The sequence below is a fragment of the Malaclemys terrapin genome, chromosome 12 (genome assembly GCF_027887155.1).
Source record: "Malaclemys terrapin pileata isolate rMalTer1 chromosome 12, rMalTer1.hap1, whole genome shotgun sequence".
Lineage (NCBI taxonomy): Eukaryota > Metazoa > Chordata > Testudines > Emydidae > Malaclemys > Malaclemys terrapin.
In genome coordinates this window covers 5,841,679-5,854,751 of record NC_071516.1, presented here as the reverse complement: position 1 = coordinate 5,854,751, position 13,073 = coordinate 5,841,679, and the positions used below count along the sequence as shown (strand labels likewise).

The following is a 13,073-nucleotide window of genomic DNA, read 5'->3' as shown; positions in this document are numbered from 1 at the left end:
ACTTGGAGAATGCGTTTTAATTAAAGTATATAAACTGTGGGAGAGTTAAAAAGAATCTGTGCAGAAGGAACAAAAACTGCAAAAAGGAAGATAATTTCCTTTAAATAGTTCATTTCATCCCTTTGAATGCCAAGCAAGGAGGGCAGGATGGCGGCTTTGCAGTTTGCTAAAAATTAATGAAATGAGTCACCCCATTTAATTAAATGAACGGTTCATTATAGTTTTATGAGTATGTTTAATTAAAGATTTGCATGTGTAAAAGCAAGCCTTTAAAGACCAGACAACTACCGTACCCTGCCTCCCACTGCCACTGTTTAGTTTTCTTTTTCTTTTTACTAGTGTACAAAATAAATCGTGGTTTTTTAAATTTCATTTTATGGCTTGTCAGACAAGCATTGTTTGAGGATGCTAGGAATGGGGGACCTATTGAGAAGGCCAGGCTGAGGAATGGACACAGGGAGTCAGGCCTTTGGTGATAGGAGTCAGGACATGTTGGACAAAATTCACTAGCTCCCCTGCCCTGGCTTCCGCTCAGCTGAAGCAACAGTCTCAGCCCCGAGGGCTCCAGAAACCCTAGGCACGACTTGTGCCCTCTAAAGCCCTTAACACAGCCTGAAGTGGTGCATGCTGCTTTGCATAGCTCCTCTGCGCTGGTAAATGTCACCCCTACAGATAGACCAGTCTCCAGGAATTATAGGGGCTCCAGAGGCTGAAAAGCAGCTTCAGCCAGTTCGCCTGGCGGATGTACATTAGGCTTTGGCTATTGCCATAGGCTGCAAAGCCAGGGGGCCATCCGGGACACGGCGTGACCACTTTTTGACTGGGCTGGCTGGTTTCTCAACTCTCTTGCCAGTTGCTGGTCACGAGATGCAATTTGCCGAGGGCGGGGGAGGGGTGTTGGCTGGGTGCACATGCAGCCGCACGCGTAGTGATCTCGTAACTAGCATCCGTGCACGGTGCGGCGGGGGGTGGTGCTGCGGCCTGCTCCGCATGTGCGGCGTGCCCGGTGCCAGGCCCTTGCCCCCTGCTGGCTGCTGAAACTGCAGCAACTCTTCAGGGTCCTCCCTCCTCTGCGGGTGTCCCTATGAACTAGCCCAGCTGAGCCAACCTGAGGTTGTTAGGGTTAACTCCTGGCCAAGGTCCAGATGGAAGCTGATGTGGTGCCACGCTTTGCTGACCAGAATTCAGGGCAGGGAGCCCTAGGAGAACAGCAGCACTTTGTGTTTGGGAGCTTGCTGATTGGAAGGAAAGCCGAAGCTAGAGACGCTGAACTCCCAGAGAGGCCCTAGACCTATCTCATCTCAAAACCCTCCTGGTCCTGCTACATGTCCTTGGAACACTGAAACCCCAGGGCTGCCTTTTGCAATAAGCTGACTTGTGACCTGCTTTATATCTGAGCTGATGATTCTCCTTTAACTCACGCGATCAACTGGGAGGATGCCCAGCGTTCTCTTTAGCCTCCTAGCCTCTGTACGGTGCATACGCTCAAACCAAACTGCACCTTTCACGGGGTGCCTCGTCTGAGTGGAAGTGGCAGCTCAGAGGGTTCTTCCAAGTGACGTGCTCGAGATCATACATAAGAAGATCTCTCCAGGCTAATATGCATAATTGGAAGAGGGTCCCCCTCCCTTTTACTGATGATCTTAAAGACTATTTAATTTTAATTGCCTTCAGTCATGACTGAGATTGCTCTGTTCTGAACAGCCCCAGACACACTCTAAGTGACTGCACACAGAGACACGGAGCAGTGGTTATGCTAGCAATGACTTGCCTGAAAAAATAAAAAGGCTTATTTAGTGTGGAACAAGAACAGCTCTGATGAAGATGTTATGGGCATTTCTAAACTTTGCTAAATCAGTTAAGGTTGATTCCCTTTTTTAAGGCAGTAAATTACAGCCTGTGGTTAAAAAAAAAAAAAAAAAAAAAAAGAGAGAGAGAGAGAGAATAGCCCAGAGGCTCTGAGCCAAATGTATTGAAAGTGACTAGTGATTTTAGGTGGCCCATTTTTTTGGTGCCTAGCTTTAGACAACTTCAAAGGTGTCCAATATTCAGAGGGTGGGCACTCTGCTTTCTGGAATGCCAGGTCATTTTATCTTGGTCTAGGACTTTGATTTGTGAAATCCTTAGAGATGGAAATTTCTTACATCTTGGCAGGGGTCACTGGTGGCAAAGGGCTCCGTGGTTTGTTAATGGTTCCCCTTTCTTTGCAACATTCACCAATTTCTCTCTTTTTCTCTCTCTCTTTCTCAACAGCTTTAATACTTTTACAAAAGCCTTCTTATTGTCATGCAGACGATGCCTAGCTTCCAATTAGTCGATTAATCGTCCAGTTAATCAGGCAATTAGGTGACAGCTGCAGAGATGGCTGTGTGGAGCACTCTGTGCTGCCCCTGAAATATGTCACCTGCTTCAATTACCACCTCCACTCAAGTATTCAGCAATAAAAGTTAGGGAAGTGTAATGCCCAGCATCCCCCATGCTCGTCTCTCAGGAGTCATCGCAGAGCGTAGGAGCAGAAACTCTACGAAATTAGGACGGTTAAGGTCCAATTACTCTTTGACATGGAAAGCTTTCTAATAGAGGCCATAGGAAATGCAGCCCCTGCCATTAGCACATGCCCAGGTTAGTGAATCCTCCTCTTGTATAAGCACTTATGTCAGTTTTACAGAGATCTGAGAGATCCAGGAGCCTGTGATTTATAATAAAAAGCTTTGTGAGACTGCAAAGGTTTGCTCCAGTTTTTTTTCTCTTGCTGTTGCTGGCATGCAAGCTACACCAAATGAACAACAGGACCGCCTGAACATCTCAGGCAGCGGGCTATGGGATGGCCAGGCTGACGGGTGTGGGTGTGGGCATCAGATCTGTACCGATGGAAAATCTTATCCTGTACCTGTGGGGCTAAATAATTTTAAAATCCATCCTGTAAGGCAGGGGCGAGGATGGAAGGGGAGATAGAGACCAGGAACATGGACAGGGGAGGAGGACCAAAGTGATGAGAGGGGCAGGGAACCAGCGGATGATCCAGGAATGGGAGCAGGGGGAGGACACCCGAGACAGAAGGGGAGGTTTGCTGTTAACCATTGTACATAACGATACTTTTTCAAGTGCCATTATTTAAGGCTGCAGTTCCCTCTGGGGACTGGATCCTAGGCTGACCTCGCCCTTGGTGCAGCCCAGAGAGAGGAGACCCTGAGCATCGTTTCACCTCCTCTCTCCTGGGACTGGTTATGGGCTGGAGTGGGGCCTAGCAATAGGGCAGTCACAGGGCCGCTCTAATTAACACCAGCTGGAACAGTCCCCTAGGGGCTTCCCTGCCCGCCAAAGATTGCTCCTTGTCATCCCTATCCGGCCGCCTCCCGCCCTCAGCCCACCATAGAATGCACCTTGCGTGGAGGGGGTAGTGAATGGTAAAAGCCAGATCCCCCGCCATTAAAGAAAGTGGGAATGGGGAAGTGCAGAGGGCAGCTCCCTCTCTTCTGCCTGGCGTGGGTAAGCAGTGTTCCCTTACAGCTCCCCCTACACTGGTTCAATGAGAACTCTCCCCTCCGGTTTCAATCTGCTATAACTCTGCAATAACCCTCCTGGGGTCCCTTTGTGCTCTGGGCTGGTGCAAAGGGGACTTACCCAGGGCCAAGCCCCGAGTGTCTGGCTACATGATGTACAAGGAACTGTAACACAGCTAAAATCCTGTTCATTTTTCTTCCCTATAGCCATAAAATGGGCCTCGCCAAGTGGGAGGGGCAGAAGAAGGGGCTGCAGGAGGAGTTAGGGTTGGGCATGGTAATAGATTTGCCCCGCCTAATGCTTTCCACAGCTTTTATTTCCCTAAGGAATGCGCCAGAATCCCTCCCCCTCCCCAAGTTATGGGGCTGACAAGAAACTTTTCTTACCTCACCTCCTGTCCTATGAGTTCCGTGGGCACTGAGCGGAGGGACAGGAAACAAAAGTGGAAAGAAACACAAGGTTGTTAGTAAAAACACAGATTCCTCTGCCACCGCTGAGCTAAGCCATCCTAGATCATAAAATAGGCAAGGCTACCTAGTAAATAGAAAAGCATAAACTCCCTGCAGCCCTCAGCCTGCTAACACTTACACACACGCTTAACTTTAAGCGTGTTACAATTAGGCATGTTGTGTTTTCAGGGTAAGGGCCTACATCTCTCTGTAGACACAAACACACACACTGAGCCAGATTCTTAGCTGGTTTAAACTAGCGTGGCAATGTGGAAATCCATGGAGCGACATTGATTTAAACCCGCTCAGGATCTGGACCGCTACCGGTAAACGAACTGACTGAGTTCTCTCGTGTCTCTTCAGTTTTTTGGCAGTTCAGATGCATTTAAAATAGTGCATTTTTCTAGTTTCTCATTTTAATCCTTTTTGTAACGATAGCACAGACTCTAGATCAGAGGTGGGCAAACTACGGCCCATGGGCCACATCCAGCCCACGGGACTGTCCTGCCCGGCCCCTGAGCTCCTGGACGGGGATAGGGTGACTAGATGTGCCGATTTTATAGGGACAGTACCGATATATGGGGCTTTTTCTTATATAGGCTCCTATTACCCCCCAGCCCTGTCCCGATTTTTCACACTTGCTGTCCGGTCACCCTAGCCGGAGACCCTCCCCTGCTATCCCCCCTCCCCCGCAGCCATGCCGCCGTGCGGGCAGCGCTCTGGGCAGTGGGGTTGCGTACTCCTGCAGAGCAGTGCAACAGCGTGTCTGGCTCCTGCCAGGTGGTGCGGCTGCCAGACATGCTGCTCTGAGTGGCATGGTAAAGGGGCCAGGGCCGGGGGGTTGGATAAGGGCCGGAGGTTCGGAGGGGGCAGTCAGGGGACAGGGAATGGGGGGGAGGGTTGGATAAACGTGGGAGTCCTGGGGGGACTATCGGGGGTGGGGGTGTGGATAGGGATCAGGGGATGGGGAACGGGGGGGGGGGGGTGGATAGGCGTGGGGTGCCGGGGGGCCTGTTGGGGGTGGGGGTGTGGATAGGGGTCAGGGTGGCAGTCAGGGGACGGGGAATGGGGCGGTTGGATAGGTGGTGGGGTCTCAGGGGGTAGTTAGGGGTGAGGGATCCTGGGAGGGGGCGGTTAGGGGACAAGGAGCAGGGGGGGTTGGATGAGTCAGGGATTCTGAGGGGGGCAGTCAGGGGGTGGATAGGGGGCAGAGGCCAGGCTGTTTGGGGAGGCACAGCCTTCCCTACTCAGCCCTCCATACAGTTTTGCAACCCCAACGTGGCCCTTGGGCCAAAAAGTTAGCCCACCCCGATCTAGATTTTTAGGGGTGATTCTTCATTTCTGAATAATTCAGATGACATTACTGTATCTTTACTGAAAACCTGATGTCCAGCCAGGAATCCAAACAGCCAGGGAAAAAAAAGAAGAAGAAAAAAAAATGCTATGTGGCACAGGGTAAAAGGCATAACACAGCTGCTCAGTTTGTTTGAGCTAATTGGGTTTCTGGGGGATCCAAATCTCAATGGAGTGACTCACAAACTTCAACAAACTGGAGGCAACAGTACGTAGCATGGTGTATCCAAGAAATTACCTTTTCACATCGGGAGACCTAGCTTTAAGTGTGTTTAAGGTGGGAAAATAAGCAGAATCAGGCTGGTCTCATTATAATCCCTAATGAGCATTACATATCTTACAAAACCTACCACATAATGTGGCACGATTCAGCACAATTGGCTGTATCTGGTTTCTGAGCAATGCAAATGCCTAGAAGGAGAATGATGTAGGTCAGCATGGAGTGAGGCACAATGGCCCAGCTGTGTGGATGAAGTTGCATAATACCTTCCCCCATCACCCTTCATTTTAACCAGTGCTATTAGTTCCTCTCTTTCAGTGACCTTTGAAATGCATCAGATCCATACAAGAGAAAAAATAAATTCAGAGGTTGATCTGTAATCATTAACAGGGTACCAATGATCTGGATATGACTGTACACACTACAATATAGATGACAGCACCTTCCTTCTTTGCGGGGAAAAGGCATCTAGAGGATGAAATATACATTTTTTTGCAAAGCTGGAAAATAAATAGCAATCAAGCTTTAAATTAACAAGTCATTTGTCCTCAAGTCCCTGCCATGAGATGGCCTGTTTGCTTCTGCAGCATGTACAACCTCTGCCAGGAACTCTCAGATGTTCAACTTCAAAGCCTCTAGCAGAGCATACATGATGAAAGCCTCTGGAAGTGATCTGAAGCTATCACGATTCCTATAGAACTAAGCATGGAAGGGATTTTTTTTTTTTTTTGCAGGGGGGAGGAGGGAAGGTTAAATACTATGTGGGGTGTAAGTGTTTGTTGCTAGAGCTGTTTTTGTGAACAGATCTCCTGGGCTGGAGGGAGGCGGGGAAGCAGTGTTTTAAAAACTTGAAAGAATGAGATTCTGGGTCTGAAAGGAGAGCCTGCTTGGAAAAACCAGAGCACATTAACCTCAGATATAGCCAATGTATGTAATTCCACACAGGAGGAGAATAAACGGCTCACCTCTGATAGACTTTGATCGTGTGCGTGCTCTCTTATCATCATTTTCTAAACTCATCTGGAATCAAACAGCGACAAAATTAGCATTTAAAAAAAAGGTCTCAGTCACATAGAATGTATTGAAAACAGTTACTCAATATAAATGCCTGGAGCTGGGGAGGCTGTAATGTCTTTTTGAGAAAGATACTGATTGTATTACTTTTCAAATTAAGGCCAGACTAACTTTGCTGGGTTGACTCTAAGGGGAGGAGCCCTGATTTGTACTTTCCCTATAATTTAAAGACTTCACCCAATAGGAACGTAGCATTTCTCTTGCTCTATGGACCAAACGGCTGAAAATATGGCCTTATTGAAGTCAGTGGGAATTTTACCATTGATTTTGATGGGTCCAGAATTTCCCCCAAAGTATTTGTATGGTCAGCTTGTGATACCCTGATGATCATCAGGGAGTATTTTAAACCACAAGTGATCTCACTGAAGTCAATAGGACTTCTAAGATAGGTGCTGCTCAGTGGGAGAATGGATATGATATTCTGTCCCACCAAGTAAATAGCTGGCTTTGTTTTGCAGACATTGCTTTTTAGGGGATGTGCAAAATGGCATTGTTCCACTGACTTCCTTGAACCAGCTGAGTGTTTGCCCCTTCAAGTATAAAACAACTTGCATGTTTTCATCCTGGGGGGGGGGGGGGGAGGTGGGGGAAAGGACTTTATAAGGACACCATTTTGGAGCCAGACCCTGCAAAGTTTTACTCCTGTGAGCAATGATTTTCCATGGATGTTATTGGAAGCTGCTCCCAGGAGCAAAGATTACTCATCTGAGCCAGGCTTGTCAAAATGCGGCTTTTGTTTTGTGCAAAGGGGCCTGCGAGGTACTCAGCAGCTCAGGAACCATTGAAGGCAGCGAGAGTGGAAGGGGACGCCATATCGCAGGATGAAGTCCTAAAACTCTATCCAAAAACCTACCAACTTCTTTTCCCAGCTGTATGCATGAAGGAAAATAGCTACAGCCTTGAGGGAACCAGATGAACTTCAGCATGACCAGATGAACTTTAGAACGGAGTAAAATCATAATGGGTGAAATTCTCCCCTCTGCACAAGCCCAGCTCCAGGTCTATGCACCCTGGAAGTATCATTAAACCCCATTGTAAGGGTTTTAATGAGACTTAAGAGGTGAAGAGGGCTTGTGTTGGTCCTCTGCACAGGGGAAATGTTACCCACAGGTCTTCAAAACCCCACCTAGTGCTGTAATCGCTGGACTAAGGTACAAAGACATTTTCCCTTCACAAACAACGATCCTGCTCTATTAACAGACATGGTAACTAGGGGATATCAGAAACTTTCCCCCAAACTCAAATCAATCCTTTAATAAATGACCAGAAATTCAGTTAACTTCAGAAAAATGTAATACATTCTAAGGTCAGAAGGGACTAGGGTGACCATCTCTTCTGACCTCCTGGATGCCTCGGTTTGGAAGGATTGGATTTTTATTGGTAAATGTTGATTTCATCATACACTCACAAACCGATGACAAAATATTTCCTATCGATGATCATTGAAATTCACTGATAGGCAAAGTAAGAAAAACGCTGCTTGAGAACTTGGAGTTTGATTTCAAGATATTTACTTTGTATATTTTCACACATCATGTTGACAACTTGTGTTTTAATGGTTATAAAGCTTTAACTTTTGGTATCTCACTGTCTACTGTCATTGAATAATTCGTGTCAGACCCCCCCTAGTGTCTGACCTCCCATAACTTCCCCCAACAGTGAAAATTTGAATCAATAAAAATAGAAAAAAAAAATCCGGAGGCCCCATAATTTTGTCCAACTCAGAACATTTAAATTGATCAAAATTAAAAAAGAGCCTTAAAAGTAAACAAATATCAATATTATCCATCAAAATGATACAAAAATAAAAATCAAATTCTGCCAAGCCTATGTATCCTGCCAGCCATAGGACTTCCCTGAATTAATTCCTCTCTGTACTAGAGCAGACCTTCTGGAAAAACATTTACACACACATGCACCTTTGTGCTTCCTGTTTTCACATCCCCCAGAATTGCTGGCACACCTGCAAAGAGGGCTATACTGAACTATCCCAAGCCCGACGTGAACCAGTCTCTCCTGGGAATATTGCAAGCCAACCCATTCCCGTGAGATTTACAGACTAGGGTCTCAATCCTGCAAGCATACTTGCTTACCTTTACCCACATGGAGCAGTCCCATTGACTTCAGTAGGCCCAGGTTTGCAGACAAGGCTATGCCTTGACTGAAAAGTGTGTGCTTTTCCAGAGAGACAGCTAAATTGGTGTGAAACCCTAATTGAGGCAAGGCACTGTAGTTTTTACCTGTATGTAGCCAGCTGAGGTCAAGCCCAAGTTGGGTAGGGTGTAGATAGGGTGAAGAGATAGCAAGTGTGAAAAATTGGGACACTGTTTTTTGGGGAGCGGAGGAAGGGATAGTTGCCTATAGATGACAAAGCCCCTAATACTGGGATGGTCCGGATAATATTGGGATATCAGTTCACCCTTAACATGGAGGTTAAGTCCATTAATGGCTATTAGCCAGGATGGGTAAGGAATGGTGTCCCTAGCATCTGTTTGTCAGAGGGTGGAGATGGATGGCAGGAGAGAGATCACTTGATCATTACCTGTTAGGTTCACTCCCTCTGGGGCACCTGGCATTGGCCACTGTCGGCAGACAGGATACTGGGCTGGATGGATCTTTGGTCTGACCCAGTACAGCCATTCTTATGTTCTGTTCTTATGTTCACCCTAGGCGAGGGTTGACCTTGCCTAACAACATCGATATAATAACTATTTGTGCCTTGTTTCCACAAGGATTTTACATGGCACTAGCGGTCTTGATGCAAAGCGGTCCCTATTGTTTGGCAGTGAAGACCGAGCCTGAGCGAGTTTTGGATGAGGTTCTGATTAGCATCTAAACTTTTAGAACTTTATCTGAATGCAACCACCACATTTTTGGCATTTCACTCCCTCTTTGGGTCATGTGGCTATTCCAGCACTGCATCATTCATAGCGGGGCTCATGTCTGGAAAAAAAAATTCAGCAAGGTGCCATGCAACTCTTTCCATGTGCTTTTAAGGAGTATTATTTAACATGTATGTGTCATCATTTTAATAGGTCACTGGGATCTGCACAGGCATTATTATTATAACGTTTATATTGGTGTAGCGCCTAGAAATCTCCACCTGGTCAGTGTCCTATTGTGCTAGATGCTGTACAAACGTACAGTAAAATGACAGTCTGTACCCCTCATAGTTGACAAGATGAGACATATCAGGTGGATAAGACTAAAAAGTACGGAGGAAGATGGGTAACAAATGCAAGGGGATGTTTTCGCAGAGCCCAGCTGTGGGTGCAGTTCTCAGCCAATCAGTAGTGGTTATAATAATAACTGCTATCTCTTGTAACACTTTCCATCAGTAGATCTCAAAGGAGGTAAGTCATTATCCCATTACCCCAAATGGGGAAACTGAGGCACGAAGTGACTAGCCTCAGGTCATCCACCAGGCCAATGGCAGAGCCAGAAATAAAACCTAGGTCTTCCGATGCCCAATCCAGTTCACTGTCCACTAGGCTACACTGTCTCGCCCGTAATAGCAACTCGCCATCTGCCCGGCTTCCAGCAGATGGCAGCTTTCTGTGTGCATTGCAACAGAAGTGAGTTTTGAGGAGGGTTTTGAAGGCGGGTAAGACAGTGGCTGTATTTTGACTGGGAGCTTTATCTTACCCACAAGGGGCCTTGTGGGAGACAGCACAGAGATGCTTGTGGGAGAAGCAGATGATCAAGGCTGTTATTGTTGGCAGGCTGCAAGCAGGGGCTTGAGTGAGCAGTAAGATATAGGACAGATAGCTTATTTGTCTAAAACCACAAGCTCTGAAGATTGCTCTGTGCAGCCTTAAATGAATTCCCTCTGTTATGAAATTTCTAGACACTAAAAGTGGCATCTGCCTTTTGTAGAGCGTTAGTGTATATAAAAATCACCATCTATTGGCATGAGAGTATAGGGCATGTTGTATTGTTCATATGTCTTTATAGTCAATAAAGTTGTTGTTGTGCACTATGAATAGCATCTTCTGTGTAGCTTTTTCCTTGGCACGCTTGACAGCACCCCTCTACCTTCACTCAGAGAAATTTTACACAGATGGAAGGAGGCATCCTGATGACCTCTAGATTGTGGACATCAAACATTATGCTCAGTAGGGAATGACAACATGAATAAATAATACTTGGGACTTCAAAGTGCTCAACATTAATTAATTAAGCATCACAACAAACTGTGAAGTAGTGAAAGCTGCCATGCAGCCACCTCTGGGGTGCAGCGGGCATCTGTTGAACAGTCAGTACCATGCAACAGCTTAGGCAGGATGAGGAGAAATAATTATTTATATTACAGCAGCACCTGCAGTCCCCAGTAAAAACCAGCGCCCTCTCGCAAGCAATCTCAATAGGCAGAGTCTAACAACAGGAGTTAGAAGCTAAAATAATAGGAATAGGCTCTTATGAAACACACCAATGGATCTTTAAAAGCTTTCAAAAGCGGGCAGGGCATCAGCTTTCCATGTCATCCTAAAGATGGTCAAAGAGATGTCTGAAGTTAGAGACTTCTTTATATCGGCAGGGTTGTGCCCTGCTCCAATCCAGATCTATAAAGAAGTAACCAGGAGCAAGATCCCCCCCACATACATCAATTTGGATCCTGATCTTCTATTAACTCTATGTAGAGGCAGAGGTCTGTTCTCATGGACTCAAGCGGAGCAGGAACCAAGCAAGTTTTTTTTTTAATATGGATGTAAGTGTTTCTGATGAGGTACAGTGGATTCCTGATTAGGACTGCCGGACTTCCCTTTCCACTGAGCTGTCAGTCTGTCTCCTGACACAGGCATTAGTGTGGAATTACTCTGCTTCTGTTGCAATGCCTTGACTCCTGAGTACCTGAACTCCTGGCTAGCCAAACATCTTTAACGTTATCCAAGCGGTGCAGAGAATTGGGATTCTAGTGTCCATTTAAAACGGCTGCACGGAGGAGAAGGGAGAAGATAATACATTTCCATCCCCATGTTTATCATACAGGTCTGGTTTAGAGAGAGAACAAGAACATTCAAACCCGATTTGTCCTAATAAGGGTGAATTACCTTCTGCACAGAATGTCCCTGACTAAGTGTTCTCATCTCATCAAAGGCCTGCTGGCCATCATGTGATGAGCTTCTGCAATGTAACAAAACGAAGTGGCTCGAAAAACTAAAACCACTGTTTAAATAGCGGGTGTGTGGACTCCTAGCATTGGTTAAATACATTCAAAAGGAGAAGGAAGGGAACAGAACTGGAAAGTGCAGCTGGAGCATGCACCGTAATGAGCAGTATGGTGCTGCTTCCCTTTTCTGTTGCTCTGCTGGCATAGTGTATAATGCAAACAAAGCACGCTGGCTCCTCATTGGAATAAAGCCCAGCACAAGAGCCAGCTATTGGCCACGTGATCTGTTCTTCAATGAGGAGCAGGAGAGGCTGTATTTAAATGTCTGACTCAAAATGCCGACTCTAATTCTGCCTAAGTTCTTGAACGTATCCTTTCAAAAAGTGTGTGTGTGTGTTTCTTTGCTGTAAGAAGTGAACGGGCAGAAAGTGCGATTTGCACCTGTATTTTTCATACGAAGGTGTTTATTTTAGTTTCTAAAAGCCAGGAGATGACAAAGCCCCCTGAGGTGCCACCGCTGAAGAAAATGTCTCAAATCAGCAAGATGAAATTTCCCCGCGTAGCCCTCCCTTCCGCCCCCTGGTAATGCAGCACTAGCAGCCAGTGATTTATGTCATTTGTTGGGGGGCTGGAAAATATCAAAACCTGGAGTAATTTATGCATCCTGTCAGCGACAGTCTTGTGGTGCCAGAGCGTTATTTTCTACGTTTATTACAACCTTCCCAATAACCCAGAAGACAATTACTATAATTTCTATTTTTAAAGCCCTGGTTCCCCATGGACCAATGGCTCACATTTAAAGTGTGGAGAGGAGCAGGTGTCAACAGGACTTCATTACATTTATGAGCCTTTCAAATGTGCCGTGCTCTCAGCTAGCTCGCTAATGCCTTCCGATGCATGCTGTACAATAGAACTAATATGTTTGATTGCTAGGCGGCTATGTTCAGCTGAAATGAAATCTAGAGCCTTTTTTTTTTTTTTTTGTCAGTTTTCCCAGAGAAATTGGCAAGCATTCTGTTGGGGCCTTGGCAATTTGGATTTCCTGCAGATAAATTATTCAAAAAGCAGAGAATAGAGAGGGCTGCAGAAAGCGTAATGGGCGCTGCTTGCAAACTGCTAACTCCTACTGATGGAGCTAACAGCTGTGGTATTCCTTGTTCCAGAGCACCTTGCCATTTGCAACGTATCGACTTTTTTTTTTTTTTAAAAGGACAACAGGAAGCACTTCTTCGCTTTGGTGTAAAAAGCTTCAATTTAAAGGGAATAAAATACAGAGGGACAAAAATTCAGGTCTTAATCCTGCCCTTTTGAGGAAGGTAGACTGGAAAGTGAGCCTGGAGCCTAGATAGCTAGTTCATAACTG

General features: G+C 46.1%; 1 protein-coding gene across 2 annotated transcripts in view; it reads right to left on the bottom strand.

The window, feature by feature from the left end:
• MYT1 (myelin transcription factor 1) overlaps positions 1 to 13,073 on the bottom strand; it is a 110,465-nt gene that overhangs the window by 50,811 nt on the left and 46,581 nt on the right. For both annotated transcript variants that reach the window (XM_054044951.1, XM_054044952.1), the window contains 2 exons: positions 6,492 to 6,546; positions 3,891 to 3,921 (listed from right to left, as the gene is read on the bottom strand). In XM_054044951.1, the coding sequence (XP_053900926.1) occupies positions 3,891 to 3,921; positions 6,492 to 6,546 (86 nt within the window). The remainder of the gene's footprint in view (positions 1 to 3,890; positions 3,922 to 6,491; positions 6,547 to 13,073) is intronic.